At 38.7% G+C, this 19,366-nt stretch overlaps 1 protein-coding gene across 1 annotated transcript in view; it reads right to left on the bottom strand.

Moving 5' to 3' along the window:
- LOC139727704 (uncharacterized) overlaps positions 1-19,366 on the bottom strand; it is a 103,828-nt gene that overhangs the window by 51,469 nt on the left and 32,993 nt on the right. Inside the window, exons 10-15 of the mRNA XM_071638684.1 lie at positions 18,832-19,037; positions 18,170-18,317; positions 16,395-16,520; positions 1,857-2,068; positions 1,095-1,242; positions 479-487 (exon numbers count right to left, since the gene is read on the bottom strand). Of these exons, the coding sequence (XP_071494785.1) occupies positions 479-487; positions 1,095-1,242; positions 1,857-2,068; positions 16,395-16,520; positions 18,170-18,317; positions 18,832-19,037 (849 nt within the window). The remainder of the gene's footprint in view (positions 1-478; positions 488-1,094; positions 1,243-1,856; positions 2,069-16,394; positions 16,521-18,169; positions 18,318-18,831; positions 19,038-19,366) is intronic.

The raw sequence follows: 19,366 nt of genomic DNA on the forward strand, positions 1-19,366 counted from the left end.
AAATCAAATCAATTTAATTGCAAAGCATCTTGAAGGACACGCAATACCCGACGTCGTGTAAAATCTTGTCCATGTGAAAAGCAAAGCAGTATTATCATTATCCCCCTCACCAGTAAATAATTATATCATTCACTCATTAATTTTGTGTTGCTCATCCAGTAATTGCTCAAGAAGCGTTTATTACTCCATGTGCACCGTAAGTGTTGCCTCTTAGAGCTGCGATATACCCCTATTTAGAAAAGGCACGGTAATGTGTGCATGTACACGTGAATGAGTGGTTACTGTTATCTGTATTTCTGTTAGCATTACATTTTTGTTATTATAACATTAGGTATATGTAATCACTATATTCAAGCTCAAGTTCAAGTTCAAGTATATTTTGGTTTTCACACTAACATTATACACATCTCAATTTCTCTAGTGACGGAAATGATGCATGCAAATTTGTACAGGGTAAACGATATTTAAGACCTAATACAGTTTACGACTTATTAGTGCCGAGGTAATCACAGTGAAATGTCAGTTATATCAATTGCAATGTTACAACAGTTATAATTCTTACTCTTGTATCAAGCTTCAGGATTTCATGATACACACACACTCACACACACACACACACACACGCACACACACACACACACACACAGTCATACACAAACACACAAACACAGTGGCGGGACGAGGAATTTCAGGGGGAGGGGGGTGGCGCAAAAGATATTTCTGGTGCCACTTCCCGGTTTAATCAACCGGGTTTCATCTGCTGACAAGAAAAAAGAAAAAATAATGATAGTAAAAATAATGATAATGATAATAATAACAATAAAAACAACAACAACAACAACAACAATTATAATGACAATGATGATAATAGAGGCTTCAGGGCCATGTTCTGATGCCACTAATTAGCTGATAAGATTTTTTTTTTTTAATTAAAGGGGTGGGGGGGGGGGGGAGAAGCACCCGCACAACCTTTCGGGTTTTTTTTATCTTTTCATTTCTTTTATTTTCCAGAAAATGTAAGGGTTGCACGCCCGGTGCGCCCCCATCCCCTCCAACCTGGATCCACCAATGCACACAAGCAGCTTTAATCTCACCGTTAATTGGCCCGTCACCAAGCAACTCCAACCGCATGCTGATGTGACCATACCAGGTTAATGGCAGAATTCGGACGTATCGGGCAGTAACTGGCATTGGCAGTGTATTGACGACAAGACTATTCCTGTCAGTGTTTCCGGAGAATATCTGAATAAACATGATAACAAAATAATGTATGAATAGACAACTGCAAGTGCAAAGTTAACACGTTAGACACTTGTTTGAAAAAGATAGTTAAGTCTCGGGTAAGGTGAAAAACGCGTCGGAAGAGAAAAAAACCTACTTTATAATCATATGCTTTTAGCAACTGACGATTCCGGGCCAAATTAAGATCCGATTGTTCCTTTCAAGACTTCAAGATCTCTATCTATTTCTTTTTAGTACCACTTACGTACTTCCAGGTAAAACAAAAACAAAAACAAAAAACTGAACCTGTTCGATACATTGTGCAAGTGCAAGGGGGGGGGGGGGGGGGGAGGAGGGAGTTGGTCTTTTGTTCCGCCGTGTCAATCATGCCGATGAGTAAATTTTTGTGGGCGGGGCATGAACTGGCTGAATATCCACGTTTCGCGTAAGAAACAAATAAACAAACAAACAAACAGACACCAAAAGACAAACAAAACTTGAAATTACTGCTGCGTATATTTTCACCTATATATTTCTTTTTCCTGCAGACCTCATTTTCAAGTCCAGCTACGAAATGAGCGTGAAGGTATTTTTCATTACATACATGGTCCTTTAAAGAGTGGGGACAAGCATACCATAGGTTTTGTATAATTGTCACCGACAACGTCCAGCAAAGTTGTCCCGCCGTTTGGCTTGTACTGTAGTTTGTAGCTCATCACCCACTGGTCAAACTCGGATCTACCCTGGGTAATGACTCCATGGAGATGATAGTCGGTACCTAGATCGACTTGGATCCACTGGACGTGGTCGTTTACTTGAGCCGACCAGGCACCTGTCTGCCATCCATCTGGTATTCAGATTGCAAGGTGAAATCAGAATAGATAGTGTTTTCAGTTCTTCTTTTTCTTTTTACAGTATTGATATTGCATTCGAGTAGGAGAAAAAAAAATATTTTTTTTTTGAGGGGATGGGATGGGGAGGGAGGGGTTGGGGGTTGGGGGTTGGGGATTGGGGTGGGGTGGTTGTTTTTCGTGTCTACTGCCGTTCTCTGGATGAGTAGTTTACAAGCTACACTATGTCATTCTTTTTAATAGGTTCCTAGCTTTTTCTTTTCGTTGTTGTTATTGCTGTTTTACATCACAGTAGTAAAGTAAGTTCCCTTCCAGTGCAGGGAAGGCGGTGCATAAAACTTTGACATTTTCAGGGGGAGGAGGAGCAATCATGGGTGGCCTAATTCATTAGCTGCCCACTATAGGGTACATTTTATATATACAAGAGTAGCATCGATAAAGCATACGTGCATCAGTGATAAATCAGTAATAAAGCTGTACACGTTTTGTTACACGGGGACTTTCGAATTATACCGACCAGGCCAGCCATGCAACTCAGTAACGGGCATTAAGGGCCAGGTCGATGTTTCGCTACCCTCGCACATGCCGGGAGACTACATGAGCTACTATCATGATATATATCCACCCGACAATGATGTCGATTTTGTTTCATCTGTGTTCATGTTCGTTTCCTTGTTTTGTGTGTGTTTCATGTTTCTCTGTACCCATTTCGGTTTCCTTTCTTCTTCTAGGTCTGCATAGCTGCTGAGTTAGTTCAGGCGGGAAGCCAGCTATTAACTCCCGAATGTTTTATATTATATTTTTAACCTATGACTAACACAACAAATTTCGCTTTCAATTCTTTGAATAGTGATGAATTTTATGACACAGTAAGGCACTCCGAATCTGATCATGCAAATATTACTTCCAGATCGTATGAAGATTTCATATCCAATAAATACTATACCTCAGCACAAGAATTTGAATATAATTTTCACTCAAATGATCCAGTTCAGAGTCCATCATGTGTTTACTTGACTGAAAATCAGTATAAAAATCGTATTATGAATACAGTCGTTTTGACACTTGTGTTAGCTCATTTTAACATACGCAGTATCAACAGAAACTTTGACAAGTTGCGCTTACTCTTAGAAATCCCAGATCAAAAATCTTGCTCCATCATAGGGCTAACAGATACATGGCTGAACTCCAATATCAGTCATTTATTTTCTTTACCCGGATTTGAATTTGTATTTAGAAATAGAAACAAGAGAGTTGGTGGTGGAGTTGGTTTGTAGATCTCGAAAAAATTTAGATACATTATACATGAAAAGATTAGTGTTATGAATGATGTACTCGAATCCCTTTTTTTTTTGAATTGATAAATCCACATGGAAAAATATTGTGATTGGCGTAATTTACAGACCCCGAATTTGAATGATTTCTTGACATTTTTGCAGGATTTTACAGTACAAAATCCCATTATAGTTCATAAAAATACACTTTTGATGGGTGATTTTCATATTGATCTCATGAAATGTAACTCCCAAAACAACCCACAAGAATTTATAGGAACGTTAATGTCTGCTTCGTTTTTACCATTAATTTCCAAGCCTACTCGTGTCGCCAGTCAATCGGCTATCCTCATAGACAACATTTTTTGTAACGTTCTTCCACTTTCTGAGTCTGGTATCGTCCTCTCAGACATCACCGAACATTATCCTATATTTGCTCAGGTTTCAATTAAATTGACTAAACAAAGTAATTATTATAAGCGACGTAAAATTACTGCAGATAATCTTACAAGTCTTCATAACAGCTTAAATGAAACCGACTGTTCTTCTGTATACAACACTACCGAGGTCAACTTGTCTTATGACTACTTCACATGGGCGTAAATCCCGGGGGATGGGGGGATATATCCCCCCCCCCCCCACACTTTTGAAGGAGGGGGGATGGCCTGTACAAATATCCCCCCTGAAATTCTCCCAAGAAAAAGATGTAGGAAAAAAAAACAAAAAGAAATGTGGTGACATTGATTTCAGCATGATGGATTATTGCATAGCCTATAATCTAGGCGGAGAATGCAGTTATTGTCTTTGTAATTTGCTGTTAAGCTAAACGTATGATGCAGCGAGATAATTGTCTTTGCCAAGCGATACATCTGATGCGGCGAGACTACGAACGATGGACGCATCTACCGCGTCCGCTAGGCGCCACGATCGGTGGCAGTTTTTTTTTTTCCATGTAAGAAGACTGCCACCGATAAAAAAAAATAAGAAAACAACGACAAACAACTGGATCATGCGGTGTATTCGCGCGCATCCACTGTTCGTAGTCTCGTCGCGTCAGACCAGCTGTATCCCAAACCTAGGTTATAGGCTACATACTGTAATGCATTAGCCATGACGTTCGCACGCCCGCCTCGTGACGAGAGCATACTGCTGAACAGTGCTAGCTCGCGTACTTCTCTCGCACGCCAGTGCATGTAGAGCAATATCGACCGTTATGCATGCTTCGGATGTTGAACTACTATAGTAGCCACACAACCAGACGGCAACCAGCTGCATGCAACTAGGGAGGTGCTCTTCCCACCTCCTTAATGCAACCATGGACCTACGTTGTTGTAGGTCCATGATGCAACGGTTACAGCTCGTTATTCCGAAGGTTCGTTATTCCGAAGGCTCTTTATTCCTAAGATTCGTTATTCCGAAGGTTCATTGTTCCGAATTTCGTTTTCGGATTAACCAATCTTCGAATAACGAACCTTCGAATAACGTCACAAATTTTCGGATTAACGAACCCTTTTTCATTTTCGGATCAACGAACCTGTGGGTATAGGGAATTTGCGTGTTTCGGACTAACGACCCTTCAGAATAACGAACCTTCGGAATAACGAACAGCACCGATGCAACCCAGTCGTAGGTCCATGGACGTAGGCGTGAACGAGTGCACCATGCCGAGCGCGATACGACTCACGTCGAGCTCCGCATGAGTTACCCAAAGATCTAGATAACAAACGAGTTCGTTAACAGCCTTGTACGAGTTTGAGTCGTAGGAATTGCAACACATTTACCCTCTCCATATTGGCAGTGATTAGTTAGTATTCGTTTGCCTCCAGAAAAAACAAAAGGAACGGGTGTCGATTCCCATATTTTGCCATATGCAAATACCTTCATTAATCTAATGAACATAGCTTTAGATTAATGGTTCAGACCTATTAACCAGATTTCTTTTTGTTTTCATGGGAGATGTGCAAAAAACACAAGAAAGTTCACCTGTTAACAAACATATATCAATAGATTAATAAGACAAGTTTACAAGACATTCTAACAGTTTGCCAGAATAGTACGAAAAGATTTTCACTTTTTTTTTCCAGTGAATAGGACCTACTTGGAATTGAGTACTGAAACGGATATTGTACCTTACCAAATCATTTTCACACGTTGGTAAGAATGTATAAATCCTGAAGTGTGCCGTGATCCAGAATGAATTTTACAACTGTATTTATGAGCCTGTTATGTTGTTGGAAAATAACGTTGCTTATCATGTCATTGTGCTTAGTAGGGGCCAGATATGAAGCCATTAACTTGACAAAGATGGAAAAAAGGTGAGCCAAAATAAATAGAACTATCTCTACGAAAAGGAAGGGCTGAACTCATTCTGATTTCTGCAAATATGAATGGTGTTTAAATGGTGATAAAATATACAGAAGACTCTTTAAGAAAAAATCTCAGGAAATTATTCAAATTGTCGGCATCTATGCCCAATTATGTTTGAACTTTCAAAGGCTACAGTATGTTAACATCTGATAGACCTGGGCTTCAGAAGTGCTCTGATATGTAGGCTTATGTTGCGAGATTTATAGTTAGTAAACGTTGGGTTGTCTTCAATTAAAGTACGGTTTGCTTAATCTATTCCTGAGATGTAACTGAAGTTAAAAGGTAAAATTTCCTTCAATACGAGATGAACTTTCAAGTTTTCAATCTCTGCCTATACGGTCCTTATATAACCTTGCGTTTCTGCATGATAATGTTTATTGTTTACTCTCCAAAGGAATGGGGTTCGACATAAAAGATAATATTCTATATGGTCGACTGGAATTACGGAACATAATTATGTTATTAGAGTCCACAAAGATTGTCATAGAGACACATACGGAGAAAAAAAAACTGTGCTTGTTTGTTCAACCTTGTTTGCTTTGTTACTGTTTTATGTTAAGGTTTTTAACACATAATGTACAAAACTGATCTCGCGGAATAAATCTATTCAAGTGAATAAAACTATGTATATATTCACCTTTATCCAGCAATTTGTTCTCAATAGTGTTTTGATCAGAGGAAAACTAGTGTGTTAGTTGTCGCATGTCACAAGTTATCCCGGGTTACATGAAGAGCTGTCACTATACCTTGCCACTACAACTCGACTTCTGTGGAAACCGTTCTTCGTTATTCTGCCAAGTCCCCCCCCCCCCCCCCCCCCGTGAAAAAAAAAAAAGTTCAATCGTGTGCAGTGGATGAAGTTGGGGGAGACAAATCATTTTGTCCTCCAAGCAATTCCCGAGATGAGGACAAATCTCGAACTTTCTTTATGGAAAATTGGACAACTACCGCCAGAATTATGCACCGGATCGCTGAATTGCAATCATAAATATGCAAAAGCTACTGGGTCCCTTTCGATAGACTTTGTACACTTTTGAGATTGACGTTTTATTTCCTTATATTTATCAAAGAGTGTGCAGCAGATCTTTCACTTACAAAAGCTCCCTCATATGCAGAGGCGTCGATGGAGGGGGAGGGGGATGGTTCCCCCATAAAAGTATTGGTGACAAACAGATCATTTTGCTCCTCCTTGTAACTCCCAAGAAGTGGAAAATAATGTTCTTACTTTTTTTTTGATAGAAGACTGTCTAAATATTTCACCCAAAGATGGCTGAATTTCAATTCTGAAAATACAAAATCTCCCTCGCGTCAGAGGGGGATAGGCCTAACCCCTCCCATACCCTCCCCGTTCAATCATTTCTACTTAATACACTTTAGATTGACAGATTTCAAAATGTTTCATCCAAAGTGTGCACCAGGTCTGTTACTTCAGTTTAAAGAAATGCAAATGTTCCTTGGGTAGAAGGAGATATCTAGATACTTTCAATTAACGGAGGATCCCCCCCCCCCCTAAAAAAAAAAAATAGTATACACTTCTGGGGATTGAAATTTCCCCATCGATACTCCATAAATGTGTTTACGAGATATTTGTTGCTGCCAGTAATTGCCAGCAGTTGCGACCGGTGCGAACCCATCCCTTAATTTCCAAAGCGAAAAAAGTACAGCTACAAACGGCAGTTTTTGGACTGTAAAATGTCAAAATTTCGAGCTCGCTCGCTTCGCTCGCTCGCATTGAATCGTCATGCCATTCTTCTGATGTTGCTGTCGGGTAATTGCCAGCAGTTCCGCCCGGTGCGCCCCCCCCCCCCTTATTTTTCAAAGCGAAAAAAATATAGCTACAAACGGCAGTTTTGGGACTGTAAGATGTCAAAATTTTCAAGCTCGCTCGCATCAGGGAGGTGGGAAGAGAAACACCTCCCTGCTCGCATTTAATCGTTATGTCATTCTCCTGATGTTGCTGCCAGTATTAAATTGCCAGCCGTTGCGCCCGGTGCGCCCCCACCCCCTTAATTTCCTAAACGAAAAAAGTACAGCTACAAACGGCAGTTTTGGGACTGTAAAATGTCAAAATTTTCAAGCTTGCTCGCTTCGCTCGCTCGCATTTAATCGTCATGCCATCATCTCCTGATGTTGCTGCCGGGTGCTTACCAGCAGTTGCGCCCGGTGCGCCCTCCCCCCCCCCCCCCTCCCCTATTTTTCAAAGCGAAAAAGATTATAGCAACAAACGGCAGTTTTGGGACTGTGAAATGTCAAAATTTTCAAGCTCGCTCGCATTTAATCGTTATGTCATTCTCCTGATGTTGCTGCCAGTAATTGTCAGCAGTTGCGTCTGGTGCGCCCCCATCCCCCCCCCCCCCTCTTAATTTCCTAAGTGAAAAAATATAGCTACAAACTGCCGTTTTGGGACTGTACAATGTCAAAATTTTCAAGCTCGCTTGCTTCCCTCGCTCGCATTTAATCGCTATGCTATTCTCCTGATGTTGCTGCCGGGTAATTGCCAGCAGTTGCGCCCGGTGCCCCCCCCCCCCCCCTTAATTTTCGAAGCGAAAAAATGTAGCTACAAAAAGCAGTTTTAGGACTGTAAAATGTCAAAATTTTCAAGAATCGTTATGTTATTCTCCTGATGTTGCTGCCAGTATTAAATTGCCAGCAAATGCGCCCGGTGCGCCCCCCCCCCCCTTAATTTTCAAAGCGAAAAAAATATATAGCTACAAACGGCCGCTTTTGGACTGTACAATGTCAAAATTCATGATCGCGTTCATGATCTTCAGTGTAAGAATTAAGACAAGAAGTTTCTCTAAAATGCTACCATTTTATAGGCAAAATTGTTCAATAATAATCTACATAAAATGTACTGCTACCTTAAACATGTTGGACTGTTTCAAGTCGATAGAACACGCAAAAAAAAAATGAATCAAATTGCACCATTTACAACATCAATATGCAAAAAGAGTTCTCACTGTGGGAGGGGGGAAACCCCCTCCCACACCCTCCCCCCTCGCTCGCATCTCTCCCTCGCATCTAACCGCTCCCCTTAAGATCAAATCCTAGCTACACCGGTGATAGGCCCCACTATTTAGGAGGCCTTCACAGTGATGTCGCACAGGCGGAGCAAGAGCTGAAATACAGTGTACCACGATGTAGTCATTTAATTATCTATGAATATTTCTTTTTCTGACTTGTTTTTTTATAGGAAAAAATCCCAAATTTTACCAAAAGTGTGCACTAGATTGCTGAATTTGAGATCTGAAAATGCCAAATTTTCCTCGTGTGGGAGGGGGATACCCCCTCCCACACCCTCCCCCAGGCCGCTCCGCTCCCTCGCACAGATATTCAAACTCAAAGTCCCTCCGCTACCCCCCATCATTAAAAACGGAACGATGCCCCTGTGATGATTGTTTCACTGACTTCAAACGAGAAAATTGAAGAATACAATTAATAGCTACAGGAAAATATCTACTACGTTATTCAAGAAATGGATATCGTTATTAGCATTTTATTGAATTTACTTGGGCATTATTCAGGGCTCCGCTACTTTCTTGAAAGGGGGGGGGGGGGCAAAATCGCCTGTCAGTCAAGAAGAAAGAACATCAAAAGACAAGAGAAACAACAACAAAAAAGTCTTCATACTTTTAAGGTCTGATTTTCCGCCGAAAGTCGGCTGACAAGAAAAAAAAAAAAAAACAAGAACAAAAAGTCGTCATATTTTTGCTGCTACTTCCCTCCCACTTTCCATGGAAAAGAGTGGGACATTTGATCCCTGTAAAGTGTGTGTGTGTGTGTGTGGGGGGGGGGTGGCAAGCTCCCCCCCCCCCCCCCCCCCCCCAAGGGCTGCGCCGGTCCGGTTATGGGCTTGTAATCGTGGTGATGGTGACTATCGCCAATCATCCCCCCCCCCACCCCTCAGTACGGATTTACGCCGTTGCTACTTCATATCTATTATTACCTCCGAAATTAATAACCATATTCCCCTGCGTAAAAGAAAGAACAGATATAAGCAAATTCCAAGACTCCCGTGGATAACCCAGTCTATATTACGATCTATAAACAAGAAAAATCATTTCTTTTATAGATACAGATGCAACCCCACTGAAAAAAATAAGAACAAATATGTTTCATACAAAAACACACCAAATTATTACGTACGCAGAAGAAAAATTGTTACGTAAATCAGATAAGTAAATATAAAAATGATATTAAAAACACATGGAAAACATTACAAAATGCTATGAATACACCTAACAACTCATCTAATATTTTTGAAGCTCGATGGGGCAATGCCTCCAGCAATACTCCCGCTGGCATGGCCGAAATTTTTTATGATTTCTTCTCCTCAATTGGAAAAAAATTATCTCACAAAATTCCTCTTTCTAGTAAATAAAAAAGTGATTTTTTACATACACCTAACTCCAAAACTATATTTTTGACCCTACATATAAAGAAGAAATAATAAAGATTGTTGCTAATTTGAAAGAAGGAAAAAGTCCTGGCCACGACGGAATTGACAACCATTTGAGAAAAATCATAATTCCTCAAATAGTGGATCCCATAGTACACATTATCAATTATCGCTTACAACTGGCCATGTGCCAAATAGTATGAAAATACGAAGGTAATTCCTATATATAAGAAAGGGGAGAAGGATGATGTCAATAACTATAGACCAATATCTTTATCATCTTCCATTTCTAAGATTCTCGAAAGAATAGTTTACATCAGGACAGAACGTTTTCTTAAAACCTGCGACATATTTTCAAATGTTCAATTTGGATTCAGGGAAAACCACAGCACAACACACGCACTACTCGCCCTCATCGACAAAGTCACACACGCACTCGACACATTTTCACACACAATAGGTATCTTCTTAGACTTTTCCAAGGCCTTTGTCACGATTAACCATAGAATTCTTCTCGCCGAATTATCCAATTATGGCATACGTACATGTCAACGGCTCTGACTCTCAAAATAAAAAAAAAAAAAAATACATGTGGTGTTCCACAAGGGAGGTTGCTAGGCCCATTGCTATTCATTATTTATATCAATGATTTTCATAGATCCTCGGAGAAACTATCATTCTTATTATTCACGGATGATTCTAACCTTTTTTTCCCCACCCTGACCCAAATATCTTAACAAGAACAGTAAATGAAGAATTGTGAAAGGTCATACAATGGATATACGCAAATAAATTGTCATTAAATATCCAAAAAACAAAATTTATGATTTTTAGTAACTGTTTAGATAGCCTCCCAGGCAATATAACATTTGATACTACTCCCCTAGAAGAAGTTTCTTCTTTTAAATTTCTTGGTGTTTACGTTGATAACAAGCTTTCATGGAGGAATCATATTGATAACATATATATATTATGTACAACTATTTCACGTAACAATAGTGTAATGAACAGATTAAAATATTATCTTCCTTCATCTGCATTATTAACTCTTTATTCTACTTTGATACTACCTTATTTACATAACGGGATCCTTGCTTGGGGTAATACATATCAGACATTACTTGATAAACTTTTTTTTTTATTGCAAAAGAAAGCGCTCAGAATTGTGACCGTGCACCTCAAAACGAACATAAAGTCGCACACACTGATTTTGCGTGAGGACTGAAAATAAGTGAAATGGGTCAACATAGACGAACTTGACTTTTTCATATTTTCTGAAAGAGCGGGTCTTCTTTTACATTATGCTAAAATTTGGTATCATAAAAACGGGCAGGAAAGTGTGTTTTTAGCAGTTTATCTCGAACATTTTTGGTAGAACAGTGTGATTAGGTTTGTCTTTAGAATCCCTTTTTATGCCTCCGCCACGAAGTGGTGCCGGAGGCATTATGTTTTCGGGTTGTCCGTCCGTCCGTCCGTCCTTCCGTCCGTCCGTCCTTCCGTCCGTCCTTCCGTCCGTCCGTCCGTCCTTCCGTCCGTCCGTAATGAATTTTGTGGACAGGGTAACTACCAAAACCTTTTGAGGTATCCTAATGAAACTTGGCATGTATGTGTATTAGGGGGTGAAGTTGTGCCTATCAACTTTTGGGTGCACATGCTCAAGGTCAAAGGTCAAAAGGTCAATGTCAAATGATTAAAATTTCACTATTTCCCCCATATCTATGCAATGCCTAAAGATATTTTCTTGAAACTTAGTGTATACATGTATTACCCAATTAAGATTCTCTGGTAAAAGTTTGGGGTCATGAGGTCAAAAGGTCAAAGGTCAAAAGGTCAAGTAAAGTGTTAAAATTTTACTTTTTTCTCTGTATCTTGGAAATTGTTCAAGGTATCTTCATGAAACATAGTATATATGCATGTACTGACTGGCAGTGGTTATCTAGGGAATTCAGGGTTCATTGGGTCAAAGGTCAGGGGTCAAAGGTCAAGGCAATACTTCAAAATTTTATTATTTTCCTTATATTTATGCAATGCCAGCAGGATTATTTTGTTTAACTTGATGTATGCATGTATAACCCAATAGAAATTATCTGGGTTTTTTTTTTTTGGCCAAGAAGGTCAAAGGTCAAAAGGTCAAAGTGAAAGTGCTGAACTTACTTCTTTCTCCATATCTCGGAAGTGGCTCAAGTTATCTTGAAACTTAGTACATATTTATGTATGTTCTGCCTGACAGTGATTCTCTTATAAATCAAAGGCCAGATGAAAATGATAACAATTTACTGTTCAATACAGAAATTGCACTTTTTCTCCATACCTTGAAAATTACTCGTGCATAAACTTATGAAAGGGTCAAAGTCAAGTTAAAGTTCTTAAATCCCCAATTACATGCTCTCCTCCAATTCATCCAATTAAACATACACGTGTAGGTCAAGGAAGGTAATCATTCAATACATTTGTGACAAACATGTCATTTTGATATTTTGCCAATTTTGTGAAAATGTAATCACACATTGTCCACATGTACTATAGACCCATTAGGAGAATCATGCATTATGGCGGAGGCATACCAGTCGCCATAGCGACATTTCTAGTTCATTTCTAAAAAACCTTGTCCACACTCTTCATTTTCAACTCTGATAACTTTTGAAAGGATAGTGCTTCTGCTTTGAAAGTTGGCATTGATTATGGAAAGAATGTGTTAATGAGGCATGCGTAACTTCAGTTTAATCTGACAATTCCTTCATTGTTGTTACTCTTGTGGTTTACTTCCTGTTTTTTTGTCCCATTCATCGCACAGCCAGCACGGTTTGGTAAAGATTAAGCGCTTGAATAGACACTGCACTTCAGAGCCTCTTTTCTCAGTTAACACTTTTCTTGAGTTTGTGCTTTCTTTCCAATATTTAGACAGGTTAGGAGAGTCCATTTCATTTGAGTTATACATCATTTTAAAGCCTAAAGTCTTCTTTTTCAGAATATGTGACCCTGCACCTCAAAACAAACAAAAAGTCGCCAGACATGAATTTTTTGTTAAGACCATATTCTGAAAGAGCAGACTCTAAGCTTTAAAATGATGTGTAACTCAAATCAAATGGACTCTCCTAACCTATCTAAATATTGGAAAGAAAGCACAAACTCAGGAAAAGTGTGAACTGAGAAAGGAGGCTCTGAAGTACAGTGTCTATTCAAGAATTATTCAATCTTTACCAAACCGTGCTGGCTGTGCGATGAATGGGACAAAAAACAGGAAGTAAACCACCAGAGTAGCAACAATGAAGGGATTATCAGATTAAACTGAAATAAGGCATGCCTCATTAACGCATTCTGTCCATAATTAATGCCAACTTTCAAAGCAGTAGCACTATCCTTTCAAAAGTTATTAGAGTTGAAAGTGAAGAGTGTGGACAAGGTTTTTCAGAAATGAAAAAGGGATTCTAAAGACACACCTAATCACACTATTCTACCAAAAATGTTCGAGATAAACTGCTAAAAAACACACTTTCCTGCCCGTTTTATGATACCAAATTTTAGCATAATGTAAAAGAAGACCCGCTCTTTCAGAAAATATGAAAAAGTCAAGTTCGGCTAGGTTGACCCATTTCACTTATTTTCAGTCCTCACGCAAAATCAGTGTGTGTGACTTTATGTTCGTTTTGAGGTGCACGGTCACATATAGTCTTAACTAAAAATTCATGTCTGGTGACTTTTTGTTTGTTTTGAGGTGCAGGGTCACAATTTTGTTTAACATACATACCCGAGAGCATACAGATGCTTTGTTTTTTTTAACCAAAAACTAGAAATGTCGCTACAGCGACTGGTTATACCCCCGCCAAACAACATTTAATAAGCTTTGGTCAAAACAACATTTCATAAGCTTTGGTCAAAAAACTGAGGAAGTAGTTAAATCCGCAAGATCTTTCCTTGATCTTCTGCCATTAATATGCCGTTACCATGGCAACGTACTTTCGGGTACTGTCGAAAAATGCGTCTTGCACATCTACAACCAAAGGCACACATCTGTACCAAGTTTCATGGAAATTGGGCAAAAACTGAGGAAGTAGTTTGCAACACAAAATTTTCCATCATTTTGGCTCATAATAGGTGAGCTGTTACCATGGCAACATACTTTTTGTCACTGTCAAGAAATGTGTCATGCTGACCTATATCCTAAGACAAACATTCAATATGAATTCCATGAGAATTGGAAGAACACTGATGAAGCAGTTTTGCCATGAAGTATTTTGCCCTATATTTTACCAATAACATGCCGTTACCATGGCAACGCACTTTTTGCCACTGCGGAAATATGTGTCTTGCACATTAACATATTCAGATAAACATCTGTACCTAATTTCATAAAAATTGATCAAAAACTGTGGGAGGAGTTCGCGACGCAAGATTTGTACCCATTTTTGCCCATAATATGCCGTTACCATGGCAACGTACTTTTGGGTACTGTCAAAAAATACGTCTTGCACATCTATAACCCAAGGCACACATCTGTGCCAAGTTTTATGGGAATCGGTTGAAAACTGAGGAAGTAGTTCGCGACCCAAGATTTGCAACGGACCGACCGCCCGACCGACCGCCCGACCGACCGCCCGACCGCCCGACCGACCGTCCGCTGATTCCTATATGCCCCCTTCAAACTTCGTTTGGCGGGGGTATAAATATTAAAAATAAAAGATTTGTATGTGTTTCAACTTGGCCAGTTCATGTTTAATTATAATAGCATTTTTTTACCCAAAATAATTCACGACTCATTTCATCGAAACAGTCATGTACATAACTATCCCACGCAAAGATCCGATGAATTCCATCTTCCATTAATGAGAACCGCACATGCCCAAAATACATTCCTTTTTACTCCGCCCAGACTTTGGAATAATCTAGAAAATACTTAAAGATTCCCCCAAATTCATCACATTCAAATACAAATTCAGAAAATACCTACTCTCTATTTATAATTTTAGATAATCCTAATGGTTTTAATTCATGCTTCAGCTTTCACCTGTCCTGATGTCGCAGCACTTGGCGTGTTCTGCATGCAGACCTCACTTCTTTCTTTCTTCTCTCCTCCTCCTTTCCTGTCCTTTGTTCTTCATAGACTTGTATTGTTATCGTCTTCTCTCTTCTCAGTACTGTCTCGCGTCTTATATGTTTGAGGGTAATTGAATGTGTGTACGAGTGTGTTGTCCTTGTCATGTTTTCCCGGTACACGCGGTTCAATGAACAGTGTCCGGGCATTAGCATTGATACTTTATTATAATTATATATTTTTCCCCGACCTGCGTATCTTAAAATGATTATATGTATATTTCTACAGATGATTTAAATAATCTATATTAGATATAATAGTTATAAAGAATATTGAATAATACATTGTTTATTTATTAACTATCTAGCGATCCACGTCCCACAAGCTTTGCTCTTTAGTGGATCACTATTTTCCATAATCGAATTTATTTTCCGCATGCCCACGAAGTATATATGCATTGTTTTTCCTAATTATTGTTGTTGTTATATAACTGGATCTTTTGCAAATGTTTGAACAATTATTATTTCATGACATGTATACTTTGTACTATGTTTTTGATTTTCGTTGATTGGAAATAAACTATGATTGAATTGAAATTGAATTGAATTGATTCAAGTTTTGGATCTGATACTGTCTCTACCTGTCTACAGAGTGACTTCATCCAACCGTTAAGCCAAATTGTGCTTTTTGCACATTCTGTATCATAGTAAAAGTCGTATCAGAGCAATTAACCCCAGGACAATTACCCTCCCCTCCCCCCCCCCCCCGACAAATACTGGTTAGTGATAAGGTCATAACAAAGATTAGGTTTAGCGTTATGGTTAGAGTTTGGGTTCGCATTAAGGTTAGCTTTAGGGTTGGAGTTTGGGTTAGGGTTAGGGGTAATGTTCCTAGTTGCAGTTACAATATTATATTCAAATACATGGAATGAAATAAAGAAAGAAAGAAAGAAAAATACAAGATCAGGCATCAGAATATAGTCTTAAATTCAGAAAAAAATACTATTCAAGTCTTGTCTTTGTGAAGTTGAGGATAACGTTTCTATTCAAGGAAGATAAAATTACGGGAAAAACGTTAAAAGAGAAGAAATATAATGAACAAGTACACACACACACACACACACACACACACACACACACAACACGTGTCCTTGCTTGAATTTCGCCGAGAATAGAATGTAAAAGACACAAAATAAGTCTACTCTATACATCAGAAGAACAAAGAGAATGATATATTGACATTGGATTTACTTGCAGCTTGGTGAAGCCTGGCTCTGCTGACACAATGATTCGCACTGTAGCATGTACTCGAAGACAGCATGGCGTCCGTGATCCTTCCGCTTTCCATACCGAGCTTAATGGGTTCGAAGCGTTGACCTGCGGGCACAAAGGTAACAAAATTATACGGAACAAGCCCCAACCAGCTACCAACGACACTTCAAAACTTACGTTATATCATCGTATATTGATACATTTATTTCATTGAACCAATCTGCGATGTAATTACGTGAATGCAAAAGTTATGTAATTAGGGCTACAATATGACAGTTTTGTGGTTTTGTGGTTGTATGATAGAAGGTAAAGGTTGAAATTATCAAACACATACACAAGCTAGAAAAGAAAAACAATTCGCGAAATAACAGTTAAAATTCAACCAAGCTCCGTCTTTGCACAATTTTCTTTATAGATTACCACAGACGGCTAATACGCAGTAAGTGATTATTAATTGGTAAATAATGTTAGGTAAAATTTTTATATGTTTGGCCTTATTCAGAATTACTGTTTGCAAGGAATTGTCCCAAAACGACATCTTGAAATAAGTACATGTATCATATTGTGCCCTCTTCCTAGTAAAAGAACAAAAGTACAGGTACATCATTTCTTTTTTTATTTATTCATTTATTTTATTTTATTTTTTTGGGAGGGGGAAGTGCAATTTTCCTTTTGACAGAAAGCCATTTTTATACCATTTTGGGTCAGTACCTACTCTTGGCAATTCACTCACCAAAGTCCCCCCCCCCCCCCCCCCCCACTGTGAATGTAACTGGCTACCACGCCCCCTCCCCCCTCCCTACACACAAACACTCATCCCACAAGGCAATATCAGTATAAATCCTAGGCCATTTTGTATGCGTGTAATTATCATGTATAGGCTTATCATATATGTTGGATTTTATAAAACAAAGAGTTATGCTACGAAAACCGATATGGCAATTTTTAACAACATGATATATATTTGATATTTAAGGGGCTGAATATTGAAATATACATGATGATTTTATATCTTTACGTTTTTTGTTCATACAAGCGCACTTTCGTTGAAACACATACATTTCTCTCTGCTTGGTGATAACCTTTCTTGAAAAATAACAAACACGGACTGAAATAAAAAAATGGAAGTAGCTTTCTATCTGCGTTTGAATGTTTACATGTATTTACTCATTTCCACATTTCCACATAACTTTTTAAACCTATTGATATTTTTCACTTTTCTGTGAAAGCGCGCTTCCTAATTCGTTGTTATTTTAATTCCTTTTTAATGGATTGGGTTGATTCAATTTTGGGAAGGTATATAAGAGTTTGTTCGCAGAAACCGATAAGTCAATTTTTGAAGATTTTGAAGTACGTTCTCTGTCATAAAGTACAAAATGACACCTTTTAAATGATATATTGGACATTTTGTGAAGCTATGGTCAAAAGAAGCAAGAATTTTCTTATTATTCTCTTTATTTTTCTTGACCTTTAATCGCAAATATCTTCATTTCGCAAATATGGACTTATCGGTTTTTGCAAACAAACTCTTCATATATCATTTCAAAGCCTAAATTACATTCGTATGATACGTACTCTAATATGAATTCATTTCAACATTTAGGTGGTCTAATGTATGTGCGCCTGTGTAGTTGAAGTTCAATTATGAAAGAACACTTTTATGAAACAGTGAGAGAGCAGAGTTCTTGAAGTTTTCTATGATACAAATGTATGTATTTCTTGCAGTTTTATGACCTGCAACTTTTTCCCATTACCTGCGACAGGCCCCTTGCCTAGTAATTCAAACCGCATACTGATTTGATTGTGCCAAGTTACTGGGATAATGCGGACAAATCGGGCCAGAACCGATCTCGCAAAGCGGTTTGTTCTCTTCGTAGAGCGATCTGCCATGGCTGTGAATGTCTATTAAAAAAATAATACAGTGAGGGTCATTTCCTTGCAAGAACATACTGAAATCAAAGAATGCGATAGGCCTTTATTTAAGAATTGTCCGAAATGAGAAGCGTTAGAACGTAACAGCAAACTTTCACGTGATCTTAGGCGTCAGTTAAAAAAAAAACAAACATACTTTTAACATGAAACGTACAAAACACCGGCGAGTAGGCTTACTAAACCACTTTATCTTTGTTGGTTGTTGTTTTTTCAACATTGATAATATAGTCTCCCTCTCTTACACACACACACTCTCTCTCTACCTCACACACACACACACACACATGCAAATGCACCCAGTAAACGAAATTATATAGAGTCACAGACAAGTGGCGAAGTCTGTGATCTTTCCAAATGTCGAATTTTGAGGTAATGTACTACAAGACACTATTCGTATCCGAAACTAATGAGACAGGACAAAACAAAAAAAGAATGGAAAAAAAAGAAAGAGAGAAAGAAAGGAAACACTAGGTCACAAACGTACCTTTTTATCTCCATTGCAGTCCCGGATAGGGGTGAAAGTATTTCCATCCTCGCTGTAGGAAACGTTATAAGTTCTTATCCAATGACTCCATTCCTGCCGACCCTGTGATATGATACCCGTCACCAGGTAAAACCTGTTCAGGTCCACTTGGATCCATTGATTTTCATCACTGACTTGGGCGCACCAAGCACCACTCTTTCCACCACCTGTTGTACAAAAAAAAAGGCAAAATGAGCAGGGACGCTAATTCATAAGTCAAAAAATAAGAAAAAGAACAAAACAGGAAAAAGAAAAAAATCACACACGCACACACACACAATCATCGGAGATATCATGTTAAAAAACAAAACAAAAACAAACCCTTGGGTTTCACGAATGGACTAGGTCCCTATGCCAGTTTGAGAACAGTTAACATAACCTGCTCATCAGCAAAGACAGATACAGTCAAGGATTTCTCACGACGCGAGTGTGTTTTTCATTTTGCTATTCAAGATACAATTTATTATATGTGACCCTGCACCTCAAAACAAACAAA

Source organism: Diadema antillarum, unplaced genomic scaffold, assembly GCF_040938485.1.
Source record: "Diadema antillarum isolate AM-2024a unplaced genomic scaffold, OU_Dant_1.0 seq00000143_RagTag, whole genome shotgun sequence".
Classification (NCBI taxonomy): domain Eukaryota; kingdom Metazoa; phylum Echinodermata; class Echinoidea; order Diadematoida; family Diadematidae; genus Diadema; species Diadema antillarum.